The 17,086-nt window shown below is 52.4% G+C and overlaps 1 protein-coding gene across 1 annotated transcript in view; it reads right to left on the bottom strand.

Annotated features, from left to right (window-relative positions):
- The window catches only part of LOC111149942 (USH1 protein network component harmonin), a 46,646-nt gene extending 30,887 nt beyond the window's left edge, over positions 1–15,759 (bottom strand). Inside the window, exons 1-8 of the mRNA XM_022507215.1 lie at positions 15,724–15,759; positions 8,311–8,378; positions 6,754–6,897; positions 6,481–6,619; positions 2,136–2,244; positions 1,977–2,001; positions 1,720–1,777; positions 1,306–1,400 (exon numbers count right to left, since the gene is read on the bottom strand). Coding sequence (XP_022362923.1) covers positions 1,306–1,400; positions 1,720–1,777; positions 1,977–2,001; positions 2,136–2,244; positions 6,481–6,619; positions 6,754–6,897; positions 8,311–8,378; positions 15,724–15,759 — 674 coding nt within the window. The remainder of the gene's footprint in view (positions 1–1,305; positions 1,401–1,719; positions 1,778–1,976; positions 2,002–2,135; positions 2,245–6,480; positions 6,620–6,753; positions 6,898–8,310; positions 8,379–15,723) is intronic.
- Between the last annotated feature and the right edge of the window lie 1,327 nt (positions 15,760–17,086).

Below are 17,086 nucleotides of genomic sequence, written 5' to 3'. Positions count from 1 at the left end.
GCATTTGTACATAATTTCCCCTCCCACATCTGTGGCAGACATCACTAATCAATCACAGCACTCTTTCCCACTAAACTTAGATACAGCCTTAGAGTTCTTCTCAAAGCACAGTGGACTCTTGAGTAACCCGGGTTAGGACTACATCAGTCCATTTATATGTGGATTTCTTAGAGTACAGTGCTGTAAAAGCATTTTCTTTTCCTTACGATTTTCTTAACAGTCTCTTTTCCCTAGCTTCCTTTACTGTAAGAATATAGTATATAACATGTAAAACACAAAGTACATGTTAAGCAACTGTTTAGGTATCAGTAAGGCTTCCCGGTCAACAGTAGGCCATTAGTAGGTAAATTTGGGGGGAGTCAAAAGTTATGTCTGGATTTTGGATGGTGCCGGAGGTCAGCACCCCTGATCCCTGTGTTATTCAAGGGTCAAATGCCATACTCCAGGCAGCCACCACCAGTTGATTAGAAAGAGCCCAGGACGGGAGACCTATGTGCCTGTCTCTGACGCAGAACACAGCTCCATCAGATCCTTGCCACTCTGTGCTGTAACTCTCCAGTGGCTGGTCTCCATGTTCACTATGTTCTACAATATAATCTCTTAATCTCTTAGGAAGGAGGGACTTTTTTTTAAAATCACTTATCTTGGCAAAAAAGTGTTGAATAAGAGTGAATGAATGGAAATAATACAAAAACCTCACATAATGATTGCTAATGTTTGGCGGTTGCTTACCACCTACTAGGCACTGAGCTGTTACTTTAATTCTGTCATCTCAACCCTCCTCACAACAACTGGTTTTGTGGGTATTCTTATCCCCAATTTACAGAGGCTCAAACTAGGCTCAGAGTGGCTAAGTGACTAGCCCTAGGTTCTAGAGCTCCTAGGTGGCAGAGCGGGGGCTAGAACATAGATCTGTAACTGTAGCACCTGTGTGCTTAGTAAGAACACCCCACGTGGCCTGAGGCCTGTTTGTAATTCCCTGGATGCCACTTAAGGAAGCCCACAAGGTAATAAATGACACAGAAACTGTAACAGAGATGACAGGCTGGACAGGTTTCCTTTGCAGTGACTTGAGGGCCCACAAAAGGAACATGGCTCTGCCTTTGGGCCTCAGTTTTGGCATCTGTACAATGGGCCTGTTAGAGCTGTCCCTCTGGACATATAGGGCTGCTGTGAACCTCAGGGAAGAAAACAGGCACCGAAAGTGGCATCTCCTCAGAAGCAGTGGTAAGAAAAGGGAGAGGTGTTAGGGGTCTCCTGGGGTCTCCTGGCCATATTGAGCCTCAGGGCATGCCAGCCACCCACCTGCAGCCAAGGCCCCGGGATCCTACTAGGCTGATGAAGACCTTCTTCTCCTTGTTTTCCTGACTGCCGGGGAAGGCCAGGCTACTTCGCCCACCCTGGAGGAAGGACAGGATAAGGGTCACTGGGCCTCCACATCTGTGCAAGTGGCCTCCTGATTTCATAAAGCCCTTTAGAGCAAGCACTGCTGTCTCCCCCGCTCCATGAGACTGCTCACCATTATGTCCCTGGGGGGTATCTCTGTCCCAGCTGGGCCTGGCTAAGGGCCCACCACCCGCAGGGACATTCTGGATGCCCTGAGGGCCTGTGGGAAGCCCCTGGATGCCCATCTCTGGGGCAAGCCATCCCTGTGGGACTGGCTGCTCCTCCTTGAAGACAACCCCATCCAGACCACATCGCAGGTGTCCTGGCCCTTACCCCAGATTCCGACACAAACTGATCCACGTACTGCCATTTGAGGGGTTCATCTGGAGAGCTGGGGGCAGGGAAAGAAGAAGAGCGTTATTAGAGATGTTGGAGGAGCTAGGCTCCAAATCTAGATCTGCCAGTTGGGAGCCGCCAGCTACCGCTGGCCCAAGAGCAGTACCAGCCTGGCCGACGCCAGACCCTGCGGCCAGTGCCAGACCCCTGAGCCCGCAGGGAAGGGTCTGTTTGCAGAGGCGGGTCCTGCTCACCTCTTCACAGGAATCAGGCCGATGTCTGTGGGAGAAAGGCAGGGGGGTTAAGACGGTTCCTCTGCCCTCCCTTCCTCCCCCAGGAGCTGGGGACCCTGCTGCCGACCCCACCCTAGCCCATGCCTCCATCAGCGCCCCATGCCCTCTGGCCTCACTCACGTCTCACTTTGATGGACACAGTCTTCTTGGTGCGGATGAGGTTGATGACCTCCTCATGGGTGCAGGAGGAGATGGAGTAGCCATTGATCCGCACAATCTCATCCCCTACCTTGGCCACAGACAGAGGGAATGAGCACCGGGTTGAGGGGGCATCCGGCAGCAAGACAGGCTTGCCTCCAGAGGCTCTAGGCCTGCTCCCCACGGAAAAGGGACGATGACCATGCCTTCCCTCAGAAGAAATCTTGGCATGCTCCCTAGTACCTTGTTACAACCAACCTACTCGCCATCAGCCTGAGGGGGGTCCCATGGTAGCGACATGTCCAAGCAGTCTTTCTGGCCCATGTGGCAGATGGGAGATCCAACGTGGGAGGTGAGAGGCACAGAGGGTGGGTAACAGAGCTGAGACTAGAACTTGGGATTCTGTCCCCTGAGTCCAGTGCCCCCTTTGCCCCACTGGGTCACCATCAGGCTCTGGATCCCATGCAAAGGGAAACCCTTCACCTAGATTCAAGCAGCTCTTCCTTGGCCTTTGTCCCACCCCACCCCAAGGAGAAGGCTCTCCCGACCTTGTTAATCGCTGAAACACCATAACTGAGTCAGGATGGGGAACTTCCATGATTCCTGACTCAAGTTCACATCACTGACACACACACGACTTCTTCCCACTCTATGGATGCTCAGGGAACATTGTAAGTCTGCCACAGGCCTGACCTCTGAATTCCCATGCTGGGAGTAAGAAAGAAGGCTGAATAAACACAAGGCTTTGGCATCAGATAACCTGGATTCAAACCCCTGCTTCTAGCTGATTCTCTTCTAGCAATTCTTTTTTAAAAAAATTTTTATTACTCAAAAATATCTTCATTTTTTATTTAGCTTTCTGACTCTGTGCTTGTGCCTTCAACACTTTCACCACGATCTTCTGCTCTTCAATAAGGAAAGCACGCTTGATCCTGTCACAAACACACTTAGCACATGTGGAACCACCATCGGCCCTGCTGACGTGTTTTTATATTTTAGGCAACCTCCTAAGAACAGCAGGTGTCAGGGCACCTGGGTGGTGCGGTTAGCAAGGGTTCAGGACAACCTCGTTTTGCTCGAGGCTGTACTATAGAAAAGCCCACAACGATATGCCAATGCTGGCGCATTCAGAATGCCTAAGGATGCTGTGCCCAGAAGAGGAAAAAGGACCTTGGGCAAGTCCCTTGAACTTTCTGGGCCTCAATTCTTCTCATCTGTAAACTGAGGAAAGGTTCTGGTTGCTGCAAGAATTAAGTAAGCGTGTCCGTGTTAAGCCGGCCAGCCCCTGGCATAGAGTCAGGAATCAAACGGTCACTACTGTTATCATTCGTCCGGCCGGAGCCCTAAATACTCCCACCTCTTCGTAGGACTTCAGGCCTCATTAGATTGGGAGAGACAGGGGCTCGTGGGCCTGCAGGGTCAGCCTGGACACAGATCTGTGGTGAGCACATCGCCTGCTGGACACTGCTGGGGGCCCCTCCAAGTACCTTGGCTCTGGGGATCAGTCCTGAAGCTCCTCACTTCATAACCACGGGGCTAGAAGAACCCTCAGACATCAGCTGAAGCTGAGGCCCAGGGAGGTGATGTTTTGTGTAAGGTCACACGGCCATTAGCTGCAAAATAGGGATGGGTTCTTGGGTGTCCCTCTTCTCCAGCCTGAGATCAGCCCAAGCCAGCTGGCGGCTTCACTCACACCACATGTGCTGTCCCTTTGGGATCTGTTGGTACATGTGGGGGACACAGCTTGACTCTGTGGGGTCTGGGAGCTGGGTGGGCACACAGCCTGTGAGGGGTCTGGCTAGGCCAATCTCCACAGTCTACAACTTCCTCACAGTGTAACCTTCTCAGTACTCCTCAATACGACCTACTCAATACCATCTGAATGCTTCCCTTGCACACCTCAACACAGACCCCAATCTTCTCAGGGACCTGATGACAGTGGCAAGGAACTCGAAAAAGTTCCCTTGAAACTTTTTTGAAAAGAGGGGTGGGGGGCTCGCTAAAGAACTCTCTAGGTTTCTGGGGACACCTTCTGTGAGGAGAGCAGCTGGGCTACCTCCTCAAATCTACTTTTTTTTTTTTTTTTTTTTTTTTTAGATTTTATTTATTTATTTGAGACAGAAAGAGCACAGAGGGAGGGGAGAAGGAGTAGCAGAATCCCCGCTGAGCCGAGAGGCTGACTTAGGACTCCATCCCAGGACCCCGAGATCATGACCTGAGCTGAAGGCAGACACTTAACCAACTGAGCCACCCAGGCGCCCCTTACACCTATTTTTTTTTTTTGAATAGCAACTCTGTTTCTGTTAATCAAATGAGGAAACTGAGGCTCAGAGAACTCAAGTGGTTTGCTCGAGGTCACCTGGTTAGTAATAAGAATTGCTGGGATCTGAAGTCAGGTCTTCCCTACTGACAACAAGCGTGTCTCTTGGGCATTTGGAAGCAGAGAGGAAGGGCACCTGGCCAAGCCTGGCTGTAGATCCCAGCATCCTGTCCTCTCTGGATTCTTGCCACCTGTCACAGGTGACCTCAAGTCCCATAGGAAAAGCAGAGATTACTCTGTGCATTTTATGGCTGGGACAACCTAGGAACACAGAATCGTTCTCTAGCCCTGGATGATAGAGAACATTATGCCGAGCAGATGGCCTACCTTCAGACAGGACACACCTGAGGTGGACCGAACAGGTCAAATCAGCAGACCTTCAGTCCAGCCAGGATGTGTCTGAACATGTCTCTCCCCTGCCTTCCAGAATCTTCTCTTGTCTTCAGATCTCAGGCACGAGATCTTCCCAGAAACATGAACCCCAGACAGGTGAATGGAGGTGGACATTTTCCCCAAGCTCCTCTGTGTGAGGTTTCCTGTCTTGTTCCTAAAGGGAACCTGTTGGGGACCCCAGTCAAAATGATTCCCACACAGTCCCTGGCTCAGGCTACACTATCAGCTTTCCTCTCGCTCTCGCTCCAGCACGGAGTCCTGCAAAAGGCCCTTTGTGCAAAGGCCACAATGAAATGACGATCTGAGGGACAGGGGCACAAAGGACAGATGAGCCCGTCAGCCCAAGAAAGAGAAGATAATTTATAAGCCTGAGAAACAGGTGGGACGGCAAAAATGCCCCGATGTCCCCAGTCATGGAGGCATCATTGAGAAACGCTTGTCCTAGCAGGAGAGCTCGCCCTGGAAAAACAAGAGGGCCTCAGGCGATGCCAAGAGAGGAGCTCATTATGTCTTTTCTCTGGCTGTGTTTCTGGGCTGGAAAATGTGCCCCACAGGAGAGGGGTAATGAAGTGGCTGAAATTTCAGCTGCTACTGGCGAGCTGTGAGACAGGGATTTAGAACAAAGCGATGTCTGTCAGCTCCCACTTCCCACCTCCCCCTCCATGGGGTCTGAACCAGGCTTCAAGCCCCCTGAAGCCCCTCTCTTGGCAGCCTGATAACAAACATGCTGGCAGCTCTGGGAGGGGCTGGGAGGGCTTCTTCTATCTGGACATATAAGAACACAGCTCTGGGCTCCAGCAGGAGCGAGATCTGGAGGTTAGCCCATCTCTGCTCAGACATGGAGGTGTGGGACCTGAAGGGAGAGGCACCTAGGATGCTCAAGAAAGATCCCTGGGCTTGGCAGTCAGGAGACTTGGGTTCAGATCCTGACTCTGCCACTTATTGGCTCCAGCTCTAGTCAAGTCTCTGAGGCTCTATTAACTCCCTAAGATGGAGACGATACAGTGGGAACCGGTAGTGAGCATGTCGCCCGGCACAGTATAGGTGTTTATTTAATTTCCCTCTCTGCTTACTTAACAAACACATAGCACCGTATACTGGGCACTTCTGTAAGTACTTTATAGTATGAATTCACTTATTCTTCATGATAACCTGATGAGGTAGGGAGTGTTATCATTACCCCCATTTTACAGATGAGGAAACTGAGGCATGGGGTTTAATCATTTCATCACAATCCCATAGCTCATGAACAGCAAAGCCAGGAAAGTCTGGCTCTAGGGATCTATGTTCTTAAGTACCACACTACACTGGGAATTCTTTTTCCCTTCCAGTTAAAGGCTACCTGTCCAAAGCTCCAGGTGCCAGGATGTAACTACACTCCTCCTTTGGGAAGTAGGGGAGGGGATGTTAAATGCAGCAGCCAGGCTCCCAGGGTGACTGAAGAAGATAGGCAATTGCCTGCAGCCTGATGTCTATGGGCCTGAGGAAAATCTGTCAGGATGTGCCAGCCTCTTCCTCCCCCAGAGTCCCAGAAAGGCAAGGTGACCATGTTCTGTGGGGAGACAGGAAGCCTGAGGCCCTGACCCCCCATTCCACTGGATTCTGCTCGCTCACCTGGAGCCCGACACTGTCTGCCTGACCGCCTTTGATGAGGTGGGAGATGAAGAGCCCGCAGCCGAACTCGAGGCCCCCACGAACGCTGAGGCCGAGGCCTTCGGGGTGCAGACGGTCCAGGCGCACCTCCTTCAGCTTCCTGCCGCAGGAGAAGTCAGTGAGGCCCCAGTGCCAGCCTGACTGCCGCCACTGACCCACTCATGAGTGAGTGACCCCGTTCAACCCAGGTGACCTTTCCCACCCCTTCCTCCAGCCTGGCAGCGCCCTCTGTACCTGGAGCGCCGGGGTGTCAGCTGGTCGTACTCCACCTGGTGTTTCAGAGGGATCAGGGGCCTGATGGCGTCAAACAGTGGCAGGCGGCTAGGTTCACTGATGACCAGCTTCAGGTCCCCCACGAGCACAGCCACATCCATGGTTCTGCAGAGACACCGGGAACACCTGGAGCTCCACCCATGGCCATGGCCTTTGACACCCAAGGGTTCCCAGAGGCAGCAGTCCCAGGCTGGGTCCCCACCCACTGGGTCCAGGCCCTGGAAATGGAAAGAATGCTCCTGAAAAGCCCAGAGGCCCTAACTCTGTGCCAGGTGCTTCATAAGAGCCTCATTGTTTCCCAATAAATGTCACAGGGGAACTAGTGAGGTAGGGATTGTTAACCCATTCCTACAGAACCAGGATTGAAACTCAGCTCTGCCTACTTCTGAAGCCCAGGATCTCTCCAGCCAGGAAACTTCATAGGAGATGCTGATGACCCCACTTCTGCTCCACAGCTAAGCTCTGTCAAGTCTGCCCTCATAGTATCTCTCATATGACTCCTCCTCGCCCCGTTCAGACCCTCAGCATCTCTGGCCTGCCCTTCTCCAGCTGCCACCAACCTGGTCATGTTCATCTCATATTTTCTAAGTGTAAGTCACTCTTCTTCTCAAAACCCTTCAATGGCTCTCCATGGCCTGGAGGCCACCACCCTTTCTCCTCAGCAGGCTCAGGGCATCCATGACCTGTCTCTACAGAGCTGCTCCGGGCCCGTGGCTGGTCCTGTGTGCCTTGAGTTCTGCTCCCCCAGATTACCTGTTATTTCCCATTTGCCCCCTGTGCTTTCGTGTCTCTGCACTTGTACTCATAACTGATCCCTCCACCTGGAATGTCCTCTGATATTTCCACCAGTCGACACCCTTCTTAGCCTTCAAAACCTAGCTCACGCCATCTTGGTCCCCCCCCCCACCATGATTAGAAGCAAGACTCCTTTCTTCCCATCTGGCTTTTACTTCACCTTAGCAGTTATCTTCCTGCAACTCCTATTAGAGTTCTTTGTGTTTATAGAGTCTGTATACTCTCCCCCACTAGGCCACGAGTTACTGTAAGAAAGAACGTAGATCTTATTCATTTCCAGATTCCGCATGGTGCCCAGCAAGTGGAAGGAGCTTAGAATGTGTGCTGAATGAATAAAGAAGCAGGTGAATGACAACAGACACAAGGGATGTGTGGCTGGGGCCCTCTGGCATTTATGGTTCCATCTCAGCAATCATATTCTATTGAACCTCTCTTGACAGCCTCCCCCATTGGATTACGAGCAACCTGAGGGCGGCGGCCAAGCTGACTTGTTCCCTGGTGTACCCTCAGCTCCTAGCAAAGAGCCACCTGCTGAGTATTGGAGTGAGTATTTGCTGAGGCAAGTGAAGGACATGTCCGTTCGATTCCCAGGAGCATGGAGCATCCGCCTCCCTCCCAGAGCTCCCCTGAATGGGAAGGGAAGGTTTCCCTCTCTCAGAACAACCGAGCCCTCTATAGACAGGTTCCCAGGGGGTCCACAGGAGCAGGAACCTCCCCACTTACTGGTGATACATCCGTAGCACGTCATAAAGATAGTCCTTCTCCGCATCATTTTCAATCAGGAAATCCACCTAGAAAACCCAAGGGCAGAGTTCTAGTCCTAGGCCCAGCATGCCCACAGCAGACCCCAGGGAGAGGGAGGCCACTGCCACTCCCCAGCATCCCGACAGGGCTGGGGCTGCAAGAGGAGGGCTGGCCCTCTGACCCCATCAGCCACATGCAGATCACCCCGATGGGGCCACGAGAGTGACTCCGCACATCCGGATGAGGCCAGGCTGACCCTCATCCCTCGGGGCACACACCTTCATGTGCACACAGCTGCCCCTCCCTATGGCAGTGATGCACCCCCATGACAGCAGTGTCCCTGCTCACCCTCGTGGCCATGTCTCCAGGATCTAGAGTGGACATGCCAGGGTCAACTCCCCGGTCCGGAAGAAGCCCACTGTCTTACCTGATGGTGGCTATAGTGCCGGATAACTGCCTTTAGAAAGGATTTGGTCCATTCACTTAGATAGCACATGCCACCCACCAGAAGTCCCCGACCGTCTCCCGTGCCTCCAGTGTTAGGGGCCAATCCACCCTGGCCTGGCCTGGTCTAGGCTGCCTTGGCCCCGACTTCTGTCCACTAGTTAGCCTCCTGGCCACTCCTTCACCTCTCCAGGTCCCTTCAGTCCCCCGCTTCCCCCCCCCAGGGGGAGAGTCAAGTTACATCATTTCAAGTTTGCTGACGTCAATGGCTAGGACTCAAAGGTCGGGGTCAGGAGCTGTTTCATTAGCACCTCGATCCCAGGGGAACTGGTGGGTCAAAGCCCCAAATTCCACCCCCTGGGGCGGTACAGTGTGAATCTCTACACGCTGTAGTCTTGGCTCTCTCTTTAACCCACGTCTGAGAAAGAGGGTGAGAAGGGCCTGAGGCTGGGAGGGGGGTGAGGAGGCCCTGAGCAGCACACAGTCAGGAAAGACTCTCCAAGACAGGGCTCGGACTCCCCTTAAATGAAGGCAGCGTTCAGCTGTGACAAGACATGGTGGTCTTGCCCAAGTCTGTGACCCATTCTTCTGGGACCACTGGAACAGAGCTAAGAGGGACAGAACCAGGAAGATGTGGCAGACGTGTGCGGAGGAGTGCCAGGAAGGTGGTGAGCCAGGACTGAGCCAAGAGGATACAAGGAAGGCTCTGGACTAGAGCAACTGGAGTGTGTTCCTCATCAGGCAGGCACCAGTGGGCACTGTGCGCCTCTGCACGGCACGGTGCTGTCGAAGACCTACTGTGTGCCGGGTGCTTTACCCTGAACGCCGGGTATCAGGAGAATGGCACAAAGTGCCCTAGAGCAGGGGGTTCCTGAAGCCAATTCTCGGACTACTCCTTGTTCGCTTGTTCAGGCCATACTCTCACTTACTGACTGCCAGCTGTGTCTGAGGAACTTGATGTGAATTCTCTTTAACCTTCTAACCACCCTCTGATGTGCATGGATATCATCACCACACCGGACCGATGAGGAAAGACCGGCCCGAGGAAGCAGAGCCGAGACTCCAACTCATGCCCACAGGCTCCAAAACCTCTGCCTTTTTTCTAACCACCACAGGGTATCCACTTACCAGATACAACTTTTTGTATGCATTTGTCTAATACACGTTTATTGAGCAACTACTGTGTGCAAGACTCTATGTCTTCTTTTTCTAATTAGATTTTAAAAGCTTTTCCTTTTTGGGGCCCCTGGGTGGCTCAGTTGGTTTAAGCATCTGCCTTTGGCTCAGGTTACAATCCTGGGATCCTGGGATGGAGCCCCCAGTCATTCTGCACCCCACCCCACCACCCCCGTTTGTGCGCGCACGCACTCTCTTTTCTCTCTCGCACACTCTCTCAATAAATAAATAAAATCTTTAAAAAAAAAAGTCTTTCCTTTTCTTGAATCTCTCCTGATATGGGCACAGAAACCCTAAAGGAGCCCACCACCTACAAAGACTTTATCGATAATCTCCATCCCTCCTTCCCCGCCCACCTTGTGTCTGGTCCCCTCTGTCCTAAGGCAGCCTTCTCTGGCTGATGCTTGATGGGCCCGTCTACTCTCAGTCTGTATGGTGGGGGGGAGTGGGGGTTCAGGCCCCTTGTCTGGGGCACTTGAGGCAAATGCTGGGTTTAGCCTTGGGCCCTTTCCAGCCTCATGTCCCAGCATTCCTCCATATGGACTGGCCCTTCAGGACAGCTGCACGGGTTGGGGGGAGAGCAAACCATATTCAGCTCCTGCAAATACAACTCCACATGTGTACCCGGGGAGTGAGAAAGAGAGCAAGAGCAAATTAAATAATGTTGTTCCGATCGAGGAACATCTGCCCTCCTCAGGCTGTTCAGGGGATTAAATATGTGAATATATACGAAGTACCTCCCCAGTGCCCAAGGCTCCAAGATTTCAAGGGCTCGGAAATGTGGGCTGCATCTCTTCCTTTGTGCCCCCAGACCCACTCTGCAGCCTTCTCCGTGCTGCCCTGTATCCTAGGAGGCTCTGCATGGGCCCCCTGCCCTCTGACAACTAGCCAGTGGTGAGAGAGCCTGAGGAGAAAGGAAATGGGGCTCTGACTCCCCAGCTGGCTCTCTGCTGGATCACCTTACATGCAGGTCTGAGCTTTTCTCTGCAGCCAAGGTTCTCCCCTGTTCTGCCCTCCCCCACTTCAGGAGAACCTGGCCTCCTGCTGTGACCCCAGGCCCTGTTCTACACCCTGTTGGCTCCTGTGGCTCTTAGTGGTGGTGGTGGTGGTGGGGACGGGCAGCATCATTTCCTCTCTGTGAGCTCTTCCTTCACCTTCCAGACACCTCAAACATCAGCTCCCCTTGGTCTAGCTTTCCCTCGTGCTCCCCCACAACGCCTGTCCTGTCATTCTCCGTGCCCGTGACACCACTTTGTTCCCACCTCTGCTGTGGCACGCGCCAAGCTGTGTTGTACATTCTCTCTTTACTCTACTGTCTCCCCACTCATCTGGTGTGGTCCAGACCCAGGCCTGGGAGGAGGGCGCAGGGGGAGGCCAACAAGCCCCTTCCCCACCTGGGTCTGCACTTCTCTGTGCCTCATTTTCCTCATCTGTAAAATGGGGCTAAAAGTACCTGTTTCATAGGAGTTCATCCTTCTCTGAGGGATTAATCATTGTTTTTCTTTTTTTTATTTTTCATTGAATTAATAATCATTAAATGCTTGGCACAGTGCCTGGCAAATTAAGTTCTCAGTGTTTGTTTAGTTTTATTTAACTAAATGAGTGAGTGAGAATGCTGAGTGTATTCTCAGTAGCTGGCAGAACGGGGCCCCTCCATAAATGCTGGTGGGATGAATGGATCCAGCCACACTTCCTCCCAGGCCTTCAAAGCATGATCCCGAGTAGTACTGGGTATATTTGATTCTTGTTTTATTATTCTTCGTCTTTTCAAGACGCTTGTGTCCTGCTAGCTAGTTCGTGGCATTTGACCCAGTGCTTAGCACAGCTGAGCATACCTGCCTCTCCTACCTCACTTGCTGCTCCTTCTCCTCCTTCTCTCCTCTAAAGGTTGGGGTGTTCTGGCTCTGTCCTAGACCTTCTCTTCATCAGCACCGCATCCCTAAGTGACCTCATCAGTCTCGGGGCTGAACTACCATTTACTCCTCAAGGACTCACTGAGGCTCCAGCATCGACCTCTCCCCACCATCTTCAGGCTCCCACAGCTACTAGCTTCTTAGTCACCTCTCTACTTAATGGCTGAACAGGCATCTCAAACTTAAAACATTCAAGATGGAGCTCTGCCGCTTCCCCTCCTGTCCCCACCAATCTGCTCCTCCCCAAATGTAGACTCCCTCTTGATGCCTCTCTCTCCACACCCAAAGCCACCCATCAGCAGAGCCCGTCAGATCTACCTTTTCTTGTGTTCCTGGTCTGACCTCTACTCATGCTAGTCCTAGTCCCCACCCCTGGCCTGGGCTGGGCAGCAGCCGCCTGTCTGCGGTCCCCCTTCTGCCCTTCTGCTCTGGGTCCCCTCAGTCTGCTCTACCAGCACCTGGAACAATCCCTTTTAAATGTAAAGCAGTCAGGTCACTCCCCTGCTGGTTCCCATCACTCTGAGAACCCAAAGTCCTGACCAAGGCCTTCAAGGCCCCGACCCCACTCTCGTCCAACGTCCATTACTCTTCAATCTGTATTTCCTCTCAGAAACACCATCCTATCTGCTGTTCCTAAAGCAGGGCCTTTGTACTCACTGTTCCCTCTTCTTGGAATGTTCTTCCCTATATATCTGCATGGCTCCTTCCCTCACTTCTTTCTGAATGTGTGTTCAAATATCACCTCCTCAGAGAGACCTTCCTGACTACCATGTGGTTTCTCTTTATCCTCTCACCCCCCCCCTTTTTTTTCCCATAACATTTGTCACTACTTGGCATTCTATGATACTTGTATCGGCTTATTTGTTAACTGTCTGTCTCCTCCACTAAGGAGCTAGGGACTTTGTTTTATTATTCAATAGTTATGGTACTGTTGGGCATGTAATAGCAGCCCAGTCAATGTCTATTACACGCATGCACACACGATCACAAAACACTGGAAGGCAGGGGCTCTTTCTGACCTCCCTACATATCCCCTCTTCCCCACCCAGGTGCCTGGCCTCGGGCAGGGTACACTACAGATATCCATAAATGCATGCTTGCTGACCAGGCAATAAAAACTCCTTTGAGCAAATGAGTAACCAAGTTCCTGCAACGGGCGGGTGCAGTGAGCCGAGGGGGAGAGCCTTCTTTTGAAAATCTGGTTCTTCAGGGAAGAGGCTGAATCTTTGATGCTCCCCTCCCTGCTCCTTGGTATTCTGGCCCAAGGCTGCTGCTGGGAAGAGCAGGCCAGTGTTGCCGATGTCCTTGAAAAACTGCATAAGCCCAGAGGAACAGAGTCTACTCACCAGCCTGGAGCCTCCTGGCTCCTCCCCCAGGATACTCTGCAGGTATCTGCAGGTGACTGTGGACCAGATGATTACTATGGGTCCAGAGCAGCCAATCCTTGAATTCCTATTTAGTCCTAATGGTAAAGTGAGGTAAACACTCTGAACCTCATCTCACAGCTGAGGAAAGGAGAGCTCAGAGAGATTCAATGACTTGCCCAAGGTCTCACTGGCAGTGAGTGGCCGAGCTGAGATTTGACCCCAGTTCTACCTATAACTAACAGGTAATAGACAACAACAACGGACATTTGTTGCAAACTCACTAAATGCCAGGGTGTATTTAAACTCCCCACACGCATGTAGCTTTCATCCAACACTCACAAGAACCTTACTAGCTAAATATTACTGTTATCCTCATCTAACAAATTAAAGAACTGAGGCTCGGAGAGGTGAATAACTTGCTCAAGGCCACATAGTATGTTCCATGACAATAGGCCACTTGTCATGCCATCTCCAACAACTAAAGATTTAGGTTACAAACCATTCCCCACGGGTAAATGTGCTCCGCAACACTAAGCAAGAGACAGCTAGGAAGCAACAGACAGGAGCTGTAAATTTCACCCAGTACAGCTGTGCGCCCCCATCTGTATCCTCTACAGCTTTGTCTTCTCTCCCCCATTGCTAGACGATCTCCACCCTGGGAGGGCAAGGCTGCTGCTGTCTGGGAAGCAGCAGGGCACAAAGTCCAATCTGGGGCCCCAGCCTGGTGTCTGCCCCGCCTGCACACACAGGGGCATTAATAGGTAATGACTCTTGTGACGAGGAAGAGCAGGGCAGTGGAAACACAGAGGCCTGAGGCCCGTTGGAGCCTGCAGGGCCTGGAGAAGAGAAACAGAGGCTAACTCCAGGGCGCAGTCAGACACCAGGAACCCCAGAGGTAATTCTCGAAAAAGAGGCAAAGACTGGTACCCATAGGAAAAAGGCCAAAGAGGACTGGATGTTACTTTCTGCCCAGGGGCAGGAAACTGAAATTCAAACCTGAGTCTTGGGGGCGGGGACGGGAGGTAGTGTTCCTTCAAAGTGGGTTGCCTGAAATTTACACTCACCAAATGTCCTCAGCAGCTGAAATTTCTCTCCTCCCATCCCTGTGCAACAGGACACACTGCTGGACAGTCTTATATTTCCCTTGATATTCACCAGCCCCCAATCTCCTGCTGAACTTCCAGCTATCTCTCACTCTTAGAATACCCAAGGCCTCTTTTTTAGGAGGCCTCTGCTGTTATGAGTTTCCCCCTTTCTACCCTACCAAACATTGACCCCAACACTCAGCACCCAGTCATGGGTCATTGTTAGTGTGAGGTCTGCTGCCCACCTGCCCAGCCAGCAATTTGAGGGCACAGACAGGTCTGGCACAGAGTGGGCGTTCAGAATACATTTATCAAATGAATGATTGGCCCCTGGCCCTTAGCTCTGGTGCCCCCATATTGGCTGGCTACTCTGGCTCCCCTGGGCCTCTCTGTGGCGAGAGAAGGGCTAAGCACCCTGACCTTGCCTACCTGAGCTCTACCCGCTCAGGCCTCAGAAGAGGTTCGGTTTGGTCTAAAAACACTGCCCCTGTGGGCAATGTGAGGGTGTCAGGATGCACAGTCACCTGCCCCTGAGGCAGGGCCCGTGGGTAGCTCTGGACACCCCTGGCTTCATCCTTGGGCTCTGAAGCATCCTGAGTCCTGGTGGGGAGGTCCACTGAGTCACCTCCAATGGTCCTCTCTGGCCTCAGGGCCTCAGCAGCTCCTGCACAGCTCTGGAAACAGTTCTGGAAATGCCCTGGGTGAAATCCTGTAGCTTTCAGGGAGGACCTCTGAGAATCCTGGACCATCCTTGAGGTGCCTTTTTGGGACGCACAAGGGGAGCTGTGGCACTGCCTGAAGGATCTGGCTGACTTTCCTTACGTACTTCCTCCCTTCCTCCCTCTGCCCCCTGGTCAGCACCTGCTCCTCAGCTGCTTCTCAGGCCCTAAGAAATGCCCCGAAGCTGGGAGGGGGCTCCCTAAAGTGCTTTCTAACTCTTTTTTTTTTTTTTTTTTTTTTTTTTTTGAGAGGACAGAGAGAAACAGTTTCCCTTTCCACCAATCCCCACCTCTCAGACACTGCCCCATACCCTCTCTGTATGCTCCAACAGCCCTCAGCTTGGGGCACTAGGAGCTGGGTTCTGCCCATTATGGGACAAGTCCCGAGAAGCGTCCTGTCTCAGGTCAAGTCTGGAAGGAATTTCAACCCCAGAAAAGTCCCCACCCTGCAAGGCAGAAGGAGAAAGGACACTGTCTGAAGATCCATTTATGGGTCCCTACACCTAGATTCCTAGTGCCCCTTCTCTTATTTTACTGGGATTCCTGCTGGAAACCAAACAACCCTCAGGTTCCACAGCCCTAAGGCCACACTGGAAAAGGGAGGGGTGGCGCCGGGTGTGTCCATCCCCCACCACCCTGCCAGGACTCCGGGGTCTTGAACGCTTTAGGGGTTCCTAGCAGCTCTGACCTTGTGCCGGAATTCTCGAGCCACCTTCCGGTCCATGGCTGCGCCAGATCGAGCCGCTGCACAGATCGAGTCGCTACACAGCTCGCTCCTTCGGATGCCGGGTCGCTCCAAGCCAGCAGGAGCCTCACGGGAGATCCTCCGGCCCCGGGAGCTGTGGGGGCGGGGCCTGAGCGCGGTTGGGGCGAAGCCTGGGCGGGGCGGCTGGGAAGCCCGAGACACCTGTCCTGAAGCTTGTCGCCTCCCACCGACCGCCGCGGAGCAAAGGGCCTGGAGTGTGTGTATGTGGTGGCGGTGGCGGTGATCGGACTTCAGGCCAGCGATCCCCTTGGAATGATCCCCAAATACAAGCTGCGGAGGTAGAGGATCTCGGGAGGCGTCGGCTGGAGTTTGAGACTTTTTGTGGCGGTCAGAATACTTTTTTGAGAAGGTCCTGAGAATGTCAGAAGGGTAGGTAGGGATAATGTGTGGATATGCAAATAGAGGCCCATTTGCGCGCTCCGGAGGTTTTCACCCCCTGCCAGGCATCTCACCTCCCAGTCCTTTCTATAATGACCTTCACCATGGGCTTATTCCGGGTCAGAAGAAATCTTTGATCTGTGAATTCCTTGGAGGCTGGGTCTTAAGCCCCTCACAGAGGCCTGAACCAGGGAGGGCCAGGCAGTGCCTCTCCTGAGCCGACTTCCCCCTCCCACCTCTCTAGCCCAAACCCACTCCAAACACACACACTCTCTCTCTCTCACTGAGGCATGGAAGGGCCTGGCAAGGACATCCTGGTTTACTGCTGACTTTACCCAGGGCCGAGACCCCATCTGGTTCATTTGATTCAATTCAACCAAAGTTTGTTCAACTCCTAGGTCTAGTGCTGGAGTGCAAAGACAATGATGAACCAAGCCTGGGACAGACTGAGAGGGAAGGAAGAGGGGGGTCAGGAGAGGGGTGATAAAAACAGATGTGAATGGGAGAGAATGAGATCTTTAATCATGGAGCTAGCTATTGCCTGGAGTTAACCCAGGGTGGGGGCCTGACCTGTTTACAACAGGTCAGGGTGCAGGGGACAGGGAGATGGTCAGCAACCCAAAATAGTGTAACTTCAGGGACACTTACAACTGTAACTTCAGGGACACCTACAGACCCCCTCCCCTTTTCATCTTATCCCCAATACCTAAAGCTTGCCAAAGACTTATTTTTACTGGGACTAAATTATTGCCTAGTTTAGGATGTAAAACCTTCCTGGAGAGGAACCTTCAAATATTACCCATGTTCTCACCTTAGTATTAACTAGTTAAGTCCAAGATAAAAGGAGAAGACTTGCGGGATTTTCAAAGGTCCAGGAAAGATACTCAAAATATATTCCCCTCCAGCT

Source organism: Enhydra lutris, unplaced genomic scaffold (genome assembly GCF_002288905.1).
Source record: "Enhydra lutris kenyoni isolate GAN:26980312 unplaced genomic scaffold, ASM228890v2 scaffoldscaffold22, whole genome shotgun sequence".
Classification (NCBI taxonomy): domain Eukaryota; kingdom Metazoa; phylum Chordata; class Mammalia; order Carnivora; family Mustelidae; genus Enhydra; species Enhydra lutris.
Note: the sequence above shows the minus strand (reverse complement) of the source record. Positions and strands in the feature narration are given on the sequence as shown.